At 43.0% G+C, this 14,142-nt stretch overlaps 1 protein-coding gene across 2 annotated transcripts in view; it reads right to left on the bottom strand.

The window, feature by feature from the left end:
• Positions 1-14,142, bottom strand: part of LOC147661202 (serine/threonine-protein kinase Nek1-like) — a 1,124,062-nt gene that overhangs the window by 943,557 nt on the left and 166,363 nt on the right. For both annotated transcript variants that reach the window (XM_086951243.1, XM_086951242.1), the window contains exons 5-6: positions 6,409-6,476; positions 6,170-6,256 (exon numbers count right to left, since the gene is read on the bottom strand). In XM_086951243.1, coding sequence (XP_086807369.1) covers positions 6,170-6,256; positions 6,409-6,476 — 155 coding nt within the window. The remainder of the gene's footprint in view (positions 1-6,169; positions 6,257-6,408; positions 6,477-14,142) is intronic.

Genomic DNA, 14,142 nt, shown 5'->3' with positions numbered 1-14,142 from the left:
AAGGCGAATAGCTTGATCAGATTGCCTTATTTGATCATCTTCAGTTACATAGCGCTTCGTAGTGCTTCTTACAACTCTTCGCATCGAGGCACTGTAGCGCCTTCCATGGGCTGCTCCTCTTTTGAAATACACAATTGACTTTGCACATGTGAGGGATTATGTTGGGCGGCGGAAACATATTTAAGTGGGCCTTCATCACTCTTGCCCTAATGCACTGCATATGATTATGAAACAGAAGTACTCCTTACAGCGAAGCCATTCTTAATGCTTCTTCCCAACATCGAGCCTCGAGCCCTCACTTTTGTGTCTAAATGCGAAATATTCCAGAGCGCGGAGAGCCTAGAAGAGCTCAGATGCTCGTTTTAATTGAGAGTTACAACAAGGAGGTCCTCACCTCACTCTGCATTTGCTGCACTTTCTCGAATCAAATATTGATTTTCAAGATCTGCATTAATGCAGTTTTATTAATCGAAATTTAGAAAGCTTGTAGTGCTGGATACACATTACAGGGCGAACAATGTGGGTGAACAGAGCATTTTACATGCATAGGTTTTGGATATGATCTTGCAGGAATCTTCTTGTAAAATTGAGAGTACAAGTTAGATACATTAAAGTACAAGAATATCCCTTATCAGTAACCCTAAATATAAACGTTATTTTTTTTGGTGTACAACGGAGTTTGCTTGTTTTTTTACTGCCTCATTAGTTAACCGCCCGTGCGCTCTGGCATTTCTCCTCCCCTAATTATTCACTGCCCAAGGCCGGACAGCACATCAAAGGCTGCTGCTCCCCATGCGTCTCGTCACCCTTACTCTCCCCTATTCTTCCCTTCTTGCCTCTCCCCGCCACCCCCCCCCCCCTCCCCACCACAGCAATGCCGAGGGCTTGTCTGCCTTCTCCCAGACTCGTTTTGTATTTTGATGTTTTGGAAGAAGAACAAATTGCAGCTGCCAGGCTACTAGTTTGCTCTTAAACAATGCCTGGCTATTTGAAAGCCCCGTGTCCTCTCCTTGGCTGAGGCGCAGATCCCAGATGCCTTTCGATCCATAGTTCATGGGCTAGCATGTCAGCAACTCCGATTCGAGCAGTTAAATATTGGCCTCCATGGTGTGATGTAACTTATCCTGTTTTGTAGCTTTGTTGGAGGCTTTAAGGAACAACCACTGCCGACCCATTTTTATATTGAACCAGATGTTATCCTAAACTCCAGGGTTTGTTATTTAATTTGTTTTAAATGTTCAGCCACATTTTGTTAATGTAAGATTTCTTATGTAACAGAATCTGGTGCATTTACTCTTGTGACTGACCTTTCAAAATCTCAGTGGCCATCTTTTTTCCCCTTTTTAGGGCTCGACCTCTGCCAATGCGCCTGCCAACCCACCATACAGCTCCACCGATGCACCCACCACACAGCTTTGCCGAGGCACCCACCACACAGCTCCACCAATGCACCCACCACACAGCTCCACCATTGCACCCACTAAGCTCCACCGATGCACCCACCACACAGCTCCACCGATGCACCCACCACAGAGCTCCACCGAGGCACCCACCACACAGCTCCACCAATGCACCCACCACACAGCTCCACCAATGCACCCACCACACAGCTCCACCCACACAGCTCCACCGATGCACCCACCACACAGCTCCACCAATGCACCCACTAAGCTCCACCGATGCACACACCACTCAGCGCAACCACAGCATCACTCAGCGCAACCACAGCATCACTCAGCGCAACCACAGCACCACTCAGCGCAACCACAGCATCACTCAGCGCAACCACAGCATCACTCAGCGCAACCACAGCATCACTCAGCACCACCACAGAATCACTCAGCACCACCACAGAATCACTCAGCACCACCACAGAATCACTCAGCACCACCACAGAATCACTCAGCGTAACCACAGCATCACTGGTTCAAATATGTTCTTTCAATGTTTCAAGCTGTTTTCAAGCTTTCACGCTTTATTACAAATCACAAAAAGATGTTAATATTTCACTTCTGTTCTTGGATTTTCGTCACAATAAAAAACACTGAACATAATCTTCACAAAAGTTATTTACAAAAGTTTAAGCTATTGCCATTACAAATTAAATAAATTATTTAAGTATTAATTATTTAAAAAAATTAAAAGCCATTGTTATTTGTAATATCAATACATCTAAGTAACAAATACAAAACATGTTGCATTACAAATGCTATAGGTGACAAAGCATTTATTTTGCCATTCCAAAAAATAAATTTCATTTATAAGACCAATAGCTCAAACTTTCCTAATGCGAGCCCTATTGCATTTCCAATGCTTGTTGGTTTTCCTGCCAGATGCGTTTCGGGCCAACGCCCACTTCAGTGGCAGATCATGTGACGTGACGGCGTGCGGCAACCACCAGTAAATCCCCACAATAATGTTTTATTAAAATCCATTAGAATCCATCATGACTTCGCAAAGCAAAAGCGCACATTCAATGCACAATAGCACATTTAGGATTTGTGTTTGACTCGATGCATGTGGCAACAGCTCTGTGAGTAGCTGTGAGAGTGTCAAATGGGGTCTGTAAGTGGGGGTGTTAGTCTTTCAGTCGGTCTGTGAGTGGGTGAATAAATCCGAGTGGGTGTGGTAGTGGGTACGTCAGTGTCTGAGTGGGTCTCTCAGTGGGTGCATCTGTTCTAGAGCGGGATGCGAATGGGTGTGTTTGTATTTGAGTGGGTCTGTGAGTGGGTGCGTGAGTGTAGAAATAGTTCTGTGAGTGGGTCAGCAAGTGGGTGCACCAATGTTTTGGTGGGTCTGCGAGTGGGTGCACCAGTGTTTTAGTGGCCTGTGAGTGAGTTCGTCCGTGTCTGAGTGAAACTGTAACTGAATGTATAATTGTCGGAGTGGGTGCATTAGTGTGTTGGTGAGTGTGTGAATGTAAAATATTTTTGTTTTTGGAAAATTTCGCTAATCTGCCACAACGGTACAAGGTGACTCGCACAGATTGTCACGACGGCTCAGCAAATTCCCATGCGTGAATATAAAAAAAAGGTTTAAGAAATTTTGACTCATAAGGGGTCCCTCAGATACCACTACAATGCATCCATGGGTTTAGAATACGTCTATCCTGACCCCTTCTATAATTTACAAAATATATTTTCAACCCCTGGGACCATGTCCCAGCATGTAAAAAGGCAGTCGCAACTTTCTACAAAGGTTGCAGCCAGCCAATAACAGCACTGCTGCAGATAGGTGGGTTCGCAAAGCTACGCGATGGAGTTGCGAAGAGTCAGAGTCCCTAGATATTCAAATTTGTTCTTTTATTTATTATCTTAAACACTACTGAACGGATTTACACCAAATAACAAAAAGGTGGCTTTCTGTATGAACATCTAGCTTTCTGCCAGATTTGGTGTAATTCCGTTCCGTGGTTCAGGTTGTAGTCCTATATAAAATTACTATGGCAATTAACATGGTAAAACGCATATTTTTTTATCCCACCATTTTATCGGCCCCCACTTGATGGATCACCCCAAAACTTTCCATGCACAACAAGACCCAACTTGACACTTTTTAGGAAACTTTTGTGAATATTCATTAAAAGGTGCAAAAGATATAGGAAAGTCAAAAGATGCCTTTACTATGGAAACTAGGTTCTAACTATAACTGCCTAGTGGTGACTGTCACTAGGATATAGATATATATGTGTATGTGGTTATTTTTGCGCAGGGATGTTTTTTTATTTATGAAAAGGCTTTATACTTAGCTGTGAAATACTTACATTTTCGTAGTAAAGGCATGCATGGTAAAGGCATACTCATTGTATAAGTTTGTGAGTAAGGGCATGCATGGTCAAAAGGCACAAATTGTAAAACCCACGTTATGGCATTTGTTGTGATGGCATGCATGTTTCAGCCATACAACCAAGCTGAACACATCCACAAATGCTTGATGTTAACGTTTTATACATTTAAAAAAAATATTTAGAAAGAAAATACAATAATATGTTTCTTGTGTGAGCTAAATCTATGAAGCAAATACAATCAGTCCTGGTTGAAACAGCAAGTAAACCTGTTTGAAATTCAGCTACTGCTTAAATGCTGGCAACAGATCTGGTAAATGTTTAATTAACTGTGTCAGAATTAAGAACAATGAATCAAAACAAACGGACCACTTGCAGTACAATTAAGTACATTTTATGAGTGTATTTATTTTTTTACAAAAACCATTAAACTTTGTGGATGACATAGTGGATCAGTTACTGAAGACAGCGAACCTTCTTAAGAATACTATGGAGGACATATTTTGCGAAGAAACATTTTCAGGCAATTGCATTTTTTGCTTTAAATAATATGAGATCTGACCGGTCATTTTTCATCAAGATTTATTTGAGGTAATGTGTGCATACTTTACATGGGAGGTAAGATATTGGAGTGTCTTTAGAAAGGCTTACCCCAAAGTCAATATTAATCGATTGAGTGTATTCCTCGCAGACCTACAGATGGGTTTGTGAGGAAGACCATGTTATAGTTATCGCACATGGATTGTTTATATGTCTTTGTTCCCATGGATCCTGCATAGTGCAGGTGACAAGGTCAAGATTAAAAACAAATGAGAGGTGATGGGGGCATTCATCGCAGGTCACTCTGTAAATCTACATTATGGACTGCAGGTTCTCTATAATGTGTAGTATTTTCTTTGTAGGATCACAGCACTGGCAGCCATTAATAAAGCCTGCTTGGTATGGATCTACAAGGTTGGACATCGAAGGTCCTAATCGGGCCGCCAGGATCCCTGTAATTAGTTTCACTTCTAGATTGTAGAAGGAATGGGTTGACAAGGTCCGCAAAGGATTGGATCCTAGCCTTGTTGGGTTATTACTGTACCCAGATCGAGGAAGGAATGGGTCAACAAGATCCGCAAAGGATTGAATCCTAGCCAAGTTTGGTTAATACTATTACTTCTGGATTTATCATCGAATCGGAGACTACTCCGGAGTTTCCAAAAAGAGTTAAAGAGTGGCATTAAAAATGGGTGCCAAGGGTATACAAAATGCCCCATAAAGGCTCTTGTGAAGCCATTTAGGCCAGAGAATTCACCCAGCTTCAGCCGGCTGACCCCATGTATACCTTTTTTGATGGTGATTGGGTCTTTTACAGCCAATCCCAAAAGCTGCATGCTGTGATTGATTCGATAAACTAGATAAACTAGATATAAAGGTAAGAAAACATTTCATTGAATACACATTACCCCAAATGCACAGCCAATTCCTCATGCATATTCAACCCCAACAGTGTTTTACTCTGCAGGTCTATAATGTATCGCGATTCCAATGGGGTGAATATGCATGAGGAATTGGCTGTGCATTTGGGGTAATGTGTATTCAATGAAATGTTTTCTTACCTTTATATCTAGTTTGGTCGGCTGACCTTCATGGTAACTCAATTGACTCATGAGTAATTAGAATTAGATGTTTTGCCAGGAGCATATGATCGGATGGTCATGTATTTTGTCATGAAGTATGATTTATGGAATGTATGCTTGTATAAACAATGTAATATTTGATTGCATGGCCCATACAGGGCTAGATTTTAAGAAAAGTGGGACACAGGTGTGGATATAGCCCATCCAGGGCGAGATATGATCGAATCACTTTTTGGTTCACTTATTTATAGATGAATTCTAAAACATGAATTGTTGCGGGACTCCACCGTGTATATATTATAGCATTTGCACGTTACAAGATGGCGGCACCAGTAATGGGCGTGCTAGTGTCCTTTGTTGATTACTATGAAATGTTCACATGCAATTGATTATAAATGAATGATGTAGGCCTCGCGCATTTGTATAATAAATTGGCGAAGGCCGATGCCGAAACGCGTCTTTGCTATGCTGTGAGGTTTACGAATAAAAATGTATTGTAAACCACCCCCAAGAGTGCTGCGATCCTTTTACAGGGAGAGAACCTGTGGAGAGAGTGAGAGTGAGAGAGTGAGAGAGTGAGTGAGTGAGTGAGTGTGTGTACACACACACACACCCACACACACACACACACACATCTCTCACATACCACGATGCAATAAGAACGTGTTGGATGTTTCAGCTGCAGTATTGCACGTAAGGATATATATTCCAGATCATACAAACATTATGGACGAGCTAAGATAACCTTTTCTTTGCAACATACCTCTTATTATTATATGGTCTGTTTTCACAGATTTCAGGTGACAAATAGTACGGTGTGCCTATGCAAGTACGGGCCAGTTCAACAGTACTAGAAGAAAGGGGAATGAAAGAAGAAGAAAAAAAGATTATGTACCCTGATCAGAGACACTATTAATTATGAGTGCATACAGAATCACAACGAAGGGTTTACAACAAAACACCTTATAACATTAATATGGAGTACAGTTGGTACTGAGTTACCTGTTAAGGACTCTAGCAATTCCAAAGTCTCCCAACTGGACTGTTCCATCTTTGGTTAAAAATATGTTCTAAATGTAAACAAACAAGCAAATATTAAATGTAATCTTTAAAAAACCTGAACCCTAACAGAGCTGGATACAATACATAAGTTCAGTATTTAATATAGTTGGAGGATAGCCAGCACCAGATGAAGCAAAAAGCTAGATGGCCTCCTCTACCAATCAAAAAAAAATACACCATTTACTAGTATAAATAAGGAAAATCACAATATCTCACAGTGTTTGTATGCTATGTTTAATACAAACCGCGTTCTGATTCTACATTTTGTGTCTTGGAGTAATTCACGTACAGTGTAAACCACAGTAGACTTCAGATTCCTGCTTCATGTTTAAATTACTTGATGCAAATGTTTCATATCAATTGTTTATTATAGAGATATGTTTATAATTTAATTCTGCAGAGCACCTGGTATACCAGTGGTTTCCCTCTAGCTTATTTTCCTGATTTCGGGTTGGCAATCCTCCAACCAGGTCAGCACGCCACCTTTGAGTACATTGAGATGACTTTGGTCTTCATTGATTAAACAAAAAAAAAGGGGGCGCACAGACCTTTTCAGTTATACTAGTATAAAGAACACATTCTAGGAACATGACCAGGGTAGAGAGGAAGTGGAGAAGAATATATTCCCAGGTCTATGGGTGGGTTGTGCAGGAAGGGGCATTAAGTTGGGAAAAGGAGTTAGCAGAGGAAACATGATTTGTTTCTATACGATCTATTACTGTAAAATAGATTACAAATATAATAAGCTACGATCATGCCTTACACCTCAGTCCTACAAATAAATAACAGCACAATAAAACACTATAGTAAGAAGGCCTGCAGCTTGCCAAGAGCAGTAGACCTCTCTGTTACAAGAACAACATGCCAGAATTAAAAGCTAGTTTTGCATGTGTAATAAATACAAAGAGGGGAGGGAGCACTTTACATCCTACAAAATGTAGAACAGGTCGTCTGGATTTCCTTACCTGTGCACAGCAGAATATAGAACAGTGATGCATGCACTCTTAGCCCTGCTACATAAACTAGGTCATTAATCTGCGATCCAGAGGATGGGGAACATGTGTAATTATTACACGTGTATTGTATTTGTTATGAAAGCCTTTGTTTAATGATAAACATGGAATATGGGTGCATTGCTGTGCTAGTATCAGTGTAGTTTGTTGTAAAAAATCTTCAATAAGAATAATGTAAAACAAAAGTCACCACTGGCTGGGCATCATTTAGAAAGGTAACGGTGGTTTTATGCGCTACAGACGTGATTATTCAACTAATCCTTTTTGAAAGTTGCAAATAATTGGTAGTACTTTAATCTTTCAACTCTCGTGTCACTTTCAGACTGTTCTTAATTATTTATTTTTTTACTACACAGAGGTTTTAGGCCTTTTTCGTGGGTGTGAACCCGCCTCGGTAGAGTTGGATTAATTCCTTGAGACATAGTCCACAGTCAAGTCATTATCCTTGTGCTATTAAATGTCTCCAAAACCTTAGATACAGAGGGTTATGGAATCTTGGGGGACTGCTTCTTGGAAGCTGTTGGTGTCTATCCTGCATCGTTTGACTGGACAGGAATGTTCAGTACTCCACCACTACCACCAACAATTCCGGCTAAGTTTGATAGTACTCTCTCTTGCTGTCCATCTTATTTACACTAATACGGCTGATCCTTTCAAGTGACTTTTATTACTATAACTGGATGTAAAGTTTAACAAAGTACCCTAGAGGCATGCCTAAGCCAGGCAGAAAAGTGTAAGGCGGCAAACTAGCTGCAGCTACACCCCATTAAAACAGAGGTCCGTTTTTGAGTCTTAAAAAAGAGCTAAGAAACGACAAGAATGTCCTCCCTCCAACCATTTTCTTACATTTTAGGGGTAATATTTACTGGTTTACCGAGCAGGGTTACATAATGCCCATTTGCTAAGTTTTTTTTTCCCAACCTTATAACAGTAAAATATTTTTGACAATATTCTCCTATAGGATATGATCTGTGGTAGAGTTATTCTTTGCAAATGCCAGCCTTTTTTGCAAGTGTGTGTATATATTTAGAACATTCACTGGAAAAAAAACCAGGTAAAATAGATTTTTGGCTGTGCTTATAACTTTGAAACCATTTGACGAAACATCCCAAAAAAAAGTCTCATCCACATAAGCCCCTTCCTGGAAAGTTTCTGGGTAATCAGTCAGGCAGGGGCCGAGAAAAAGGGGGAGGGCTAAAATGCATTTTCCCCATCCAATTTTGCATAGGTAAAGAACTCACAAAACAGCTATATGAAATTACACCGAATTTGGCAGAAAGATAGATCTTGGTCCAGAAAGAGTGCTTTTTGCTATTTGATGTAAATCCGATCAGTAGTTTTAGAGAAATTAAAGTTCAAAATGAATGTGCATTTTACACCACAGAGGATCCACGGAGTCAATAGATCTTGAGATATGATCTGATTGGCTACCATCACATCAATAAAGATGTGATGGCAGCCTTTTGAGCACATGGGAATTCAGCACTCTGTCCTAAATAGAAAAAAGACATATAGGAGGGCAGGGTCGGGATACCCTCCCCTCCTAGGTCTGGTGAGAGGGTGGTAGGTGCTGGAGGCAGTTGTCAGAGAGAAAACGGGTCCATGAGAAGAAAAAAAAACGCAGACTCCCACCCATCTTCAAAATGAACACCCCGGGACACGAGGAGTCAGAGCCCAGGAAGTTAGCTCTTATATTTATTATTTTTATGTGGAGGGGGTATGTGCCCCCTCCCTCTCAAGTCTATTTCAAGCCCAGGGGACCCCATTCCTTGGGCCCACATTCCATTAAAAGTAGATGGAGGCACTTTGCCCGTATAACAGAGCCTTAATTAGGCCCCAATACCATCAATACCTAAAATGGCATCATTGATAACACTGAGCATAGCGTGGACAAGAGTTATAGTTACTTGAGATAACTACAACGAGAGAGAAAGATGTGTGTGTGTGTCTATATATATATATAGCCATCCATCTACTGGAACCAAGCTGCACTCAACTGTAGAGGCCTAACTAGGCCGAAACCAGTCTTGGGTTGCTTGTGATCCAGTCCAGACAGGATCTAGCTTGGCAGTTCACTCTGAACTGTTTCCAGTGGAGCAGGCCTAAGGCTGATCCGAGCTAACATGATGAGCAAAAAAACATGAACTGGGATGCAGCTCCCAGTAGCTACCAGTGGCGGAGAATAATTCAAGTATTCCATCCATCACTTTGCTGAATTTTTCCTACTTAGACTTGGGTACAAGCTGACTCCACTCAGGTTTGGTCCCAGCCACGCACTATCTTATTCCCAACACAGCTGTGGGAGGTACCATTACAAAAGGTGGTTAGGTTGCAGCAGAACAATGGTAGATTACATCATGAATGCAAGCACTGCTAGGGTGATGCCACAGTCCCACCAGCAATGTTGAAAGACCTCTTAGATGGCTCTGTGCAGCACAGCACTCTGGGGACTCATGGGTCCCCGGGATTCTCGATGCACTGCAGTGTAGAGAGGGTTGCCAGAGAGTCCTTGTTAAAAGGGTATCAAAGATACTACGGGTCTTTTCTGAGCACCCCAAGAAATTACGTTCTTAGTATTACTGTGGTATCACGTTGTGGCGGGGTTGAAGGGGGAGAAGGAGGGACACGGAGACTAGATCGTGGTACATAGGGATTTATTTTTATAAAGGTTTTCTTTCTTCTCAAGGAAGTTCTTTCTCTTGCCAGAATCGCAGGGTTGACTTCTTTACTTCCTGACTTGGGATGTGGAGTGCTGCTTTCTTGGTCTGGGTCCAGGTCGTCATTGGTTGCTCCACCGAAGTTCATGCGGGACCGTAAAGAAATGAAAAGGAGGACTAACGTTAGGAATAGGGATTAAAGCGTACTTCCCATTAGGGATACCAGGGGGTGCAGGGATCACCGTGATGCGTGCCACGTACTCTAGTGTGCAGGGTGCCGGGATTATTATGCTAGCAGAACGTCCTGACTACGCGTTGTCTGCCCGCCTCCCAAACCACCCAGTAACGCGCTGCCGTACCTGGTGTAGCCACACTCCCTGGTGAGTGTGGCTGGGCGGCTCGCGATGTCGTTGGCCTCCTGGCTGCTCTCCTGGCGCAGTCGCGGGCTGGATCCTCTCTCCGTCGTCCTCCTCGGTGCCGAGTGCACCGCTTTCCGCTTCAGCTTCTTCTCTGTTCGTTTTCTCCTCCGTCCACTTCCACCCGAGCGGTCCTCCTCTCTCCGACCGGCATTCGGTGAGGTCACACGCCGACTTCTCTGCTTCCTCCGTTTTCACCAATCCTGTGGTGAATACGTCAGACTGGGGCGGGGCCTCTTCCATCACTGACTCCCAGTTAAAGGAGCCGTCCCTGGCGTTGTCATCTGGCCAGAGATACCGCGATTCATTGTCCGGGTGTGGGGAACAAGAGGGAGGGTCATCTAAGTCATACGTCCGCCAGTCCATTATGTGAGTTCCTTCCAGTGTAGGTACGCTCTCCCCGCTACACAAACAATGAGCCTTGTGACAGGAGCAGTCTCTTTATACTGGGGGCTCAGAGTCTTGCCCCCAGGGAATCTCCTGCAGGCTGCCATGCATGTGCTGAGACTGGGGAGAAATATATATAAAGAACAGATATCTGTAATGGTGATTAACATGGACCAAAAGCTATGAGACTTGTGTGTGTGTCCATGGAAGCCATTGTATGAGAAAATGAACGGTGAGAACCAACTGCACTGGGTTCTTGCAGTCCACTAGCCCTCTTAAATACAGACGACAAGATACTGGCAAGGGTATTTGTGATAGTCTGGCACCTTTAGTGCGGACACAGATGCATTCAGACCAAAATGGATTTGTCCCTACCTGGAGTACCGCTCTCAATATACGTATGTTCTTCAGTGTTCTAGAATATGCTCCTGGACCTTGGCCGCAATCGGGCTGCATGGTGCCTGACCTGGAGAAGGTATTTGATTCCCTGGAATGGTCCTTCCTTTTCGAGTATTTACAGCGATATGGCCTCGGATACTGATTCATTCAACTTGTTGAACTCCTTTACACGCTCTCATGGTACGGGTGAAGATAGGTGCTCTTATCTCCAAACCAATTCCAATTGCCTGAGGTGCACGCTTGGGCTGTCCCCTTTCTCCTCTTCTTTTTTCATTAGCTATTGAACCATTAGCAATAGCACTTCATGCTTGTGGACAAGAATGGAGAATCCCACTAGGAGATGGCATACACTCATATCTCTATATGCTTATGCCCTCCTATTGTATCTCAATGATGTCACAGTGATACCGCAGGTGGTAAATTTCCATTTCTAACAAATTTGCAGCCTGGTCAGGTTTAAGGCCAAATCCAGTCTCTTTCCGTTCAGTCCTATGCTAGCGGACCTGGAGTACACTCTTAACAGTGTTCGCTCTCCTTAGCAGCCCCAGACATTTAGATACTTGGGTATTCGCATTTACCGTTCGTCAGTTAAATCACTTGATTTATATGACGGGAATCTTACAAGAGCACTAACGTCAGTGCGTGCTAATTTGGGGTGTTGGCAATCTCTCATACTCTCTGTGGTAGGTCGCATCTGCCTTATTAAACTGATCATGTGAACCTGGTTCCTCTATTATTTTACTAATTTCCTCTCTATATTTCGAAGCCCTTTTTCGCCTACCTTGAAAAACTAAATGTGGACACTGATTTGGCATATTACACGCTGCTGTGTGGCACTGCAGAAATGTATTCTACCCACAGACAAGGGAGGATTGGTGGTCCGTAACTTCAAGAAATATTATCTAGCCTCTCAACTTCAATGGGGGGCCCTATGGATGGCTGGCTTATACCTCACCAATACTGCTACTGTCTCACCGGTGTGGGATCTATCAGCTCTCCTGCATCTGTTTCAGCCCGTACAATACCCTGTATGTGCGACACCGCAATCGATTTTAAGGGTTGCTTACCGCTGCCATAAGCGTTGCCTTTTTCTCACTAAAACTATCCACCCTTATGCACCAGTACTCCCACTGCTCGGTATGCTGCACAGAGGACTGATTATATCACAAGCCAAATTGACCAACTGGCATGTTACAGGGCTCCCCACACTCTGAGACGTGTATCGCGATGGTGCCCTTGTACCACTGGAGACCCTGATAGAGGATGATGGCCTGCCCTGGTCAATTTTTCACTATAACTCACTGATCGGAGTACTGGGAAACATTTGGGGTGATATGCAGCAGGAGCACCCCATGCATCTCAGTATACAATAATTACATGTCATGGGTGCAGGTACACATCTGAGCCACTCGTTTGCTGACTCCCTGCACCATAACTTCTCACTCTATACCGCCACTGGGAAGAGGACCTAGGCCACCTATGCAGATAAAGAATGGAGCTTAGCTCTGGAGAGTCCTATTCGGATTCCGCGGAATGCTTGCTTTCACCTCATACAACACTATGTCCTCCACCTGGTTTACCTCACCCCACACAAGATTAATCAGTATTTTCAACACACTAATGCCGCCTGTCCCTGATGTAACCTTGTTGATGCGGACATCTTACACATGCCCCTCTTTGCACTCCTACTGGCATGAGGTCATAGCCCATTTGGCACACTGCACAGGACAACAGGTGAAGCATAACTGGAAAATGTGAGGTGGATTTGCATCGCCATGACAAAAAACACAGAGCCACGGATCGCTTTAGTGACCTCGGTCACCTAAGAGGCTCATGACACGAAAATGAAAATCTCTCACTCCCCCTATGTACATCTGATGGGAACGCGGAGTAATTGCCTAGGCTCAGGCAGAGAGTGTTGCCCTACACAGAGAAAGCACACATTCAGCTTATAGAAGTGTCCCCTAGCTAACAACGGGGACATTATGCTTACTGACTTCCAGTCAGCCTATTTATCGGCAGACAACTCCTAGTGTTATTTCCGATGAGTGCCCGCATGACTGGAATAGCCTCTGTTCCAATCAATGACCTTATACGACTTGCCTCGTAGAGGGCGCCACTGTGTTCCCGTACATACTAACTCAATATACCGCATAACAGGTTCTAAGCGCTTAATCCTACAATATGTTTGTTTGGTGCAACTCTTTTCACAGTTCCCTAAAGTTGTTTTTTTCATTATGTCTAAACATACTTGAGGATTTATAGTGGCTACACATAGATAACATCTGATATGTGAAGGCCTCATGGGGTTACAGACATGGGTACTACTCTTGGAATATATATTTCTTATGCACCCTGAATACATTTTTATTTGCAAGCCGAAGGTATCAATTTCACAAAATATTGTTGTAGGATGTTGTGTATGCAAAATAATGGGTTTATTATGCTAGGATTTTATCAGGCTGCTGTCATGCACAATGAGTAGGAAAGACAGATAAGTATTCTAACAAATATATATATTTACACTTCAATTACCATAAACTTAGACTGACCAAATTGGTCAGGGAGAAATTCACATTAGGCCATATTGGTGAGATTTCTAATTAACATATGTGTTCGTAAGGTGTTCTTGAAGGAAGGTAAGCTATAAAGTTGTTGTTCCAGTGAATAAAACAGGGGGCGTTGAATACCGAGAGCAGGTGAAGATTGGTGCATCATATACACGTAGATCTGGTTGTATGTCATTTGAAATCAATCATGGTGTGACGGGGAGGACCGGGAGTGGTGGACTACGACGCCCTT

Source organism: Lissotriton vulgaris, unplaced genomic scaffold (genome assembly GCF_964263255.1).
Source record: "Lissotriton vulgaris unplaced genomic scaffold, aLisVul1.2 SCAFFOLD_228, whole genome shotgun sequence".
Taxonomy (NCBI): Eukaryota; Metazoa; Chordata; class Amphibia; order Caudata; family Salamandridae; genus Lissotriton; species Lissotriton vulgaris.
Note: the sequence above shows the minus strand (reverse complement) of the source record. Positions and strands in the feature narration are given on the sequence as shown.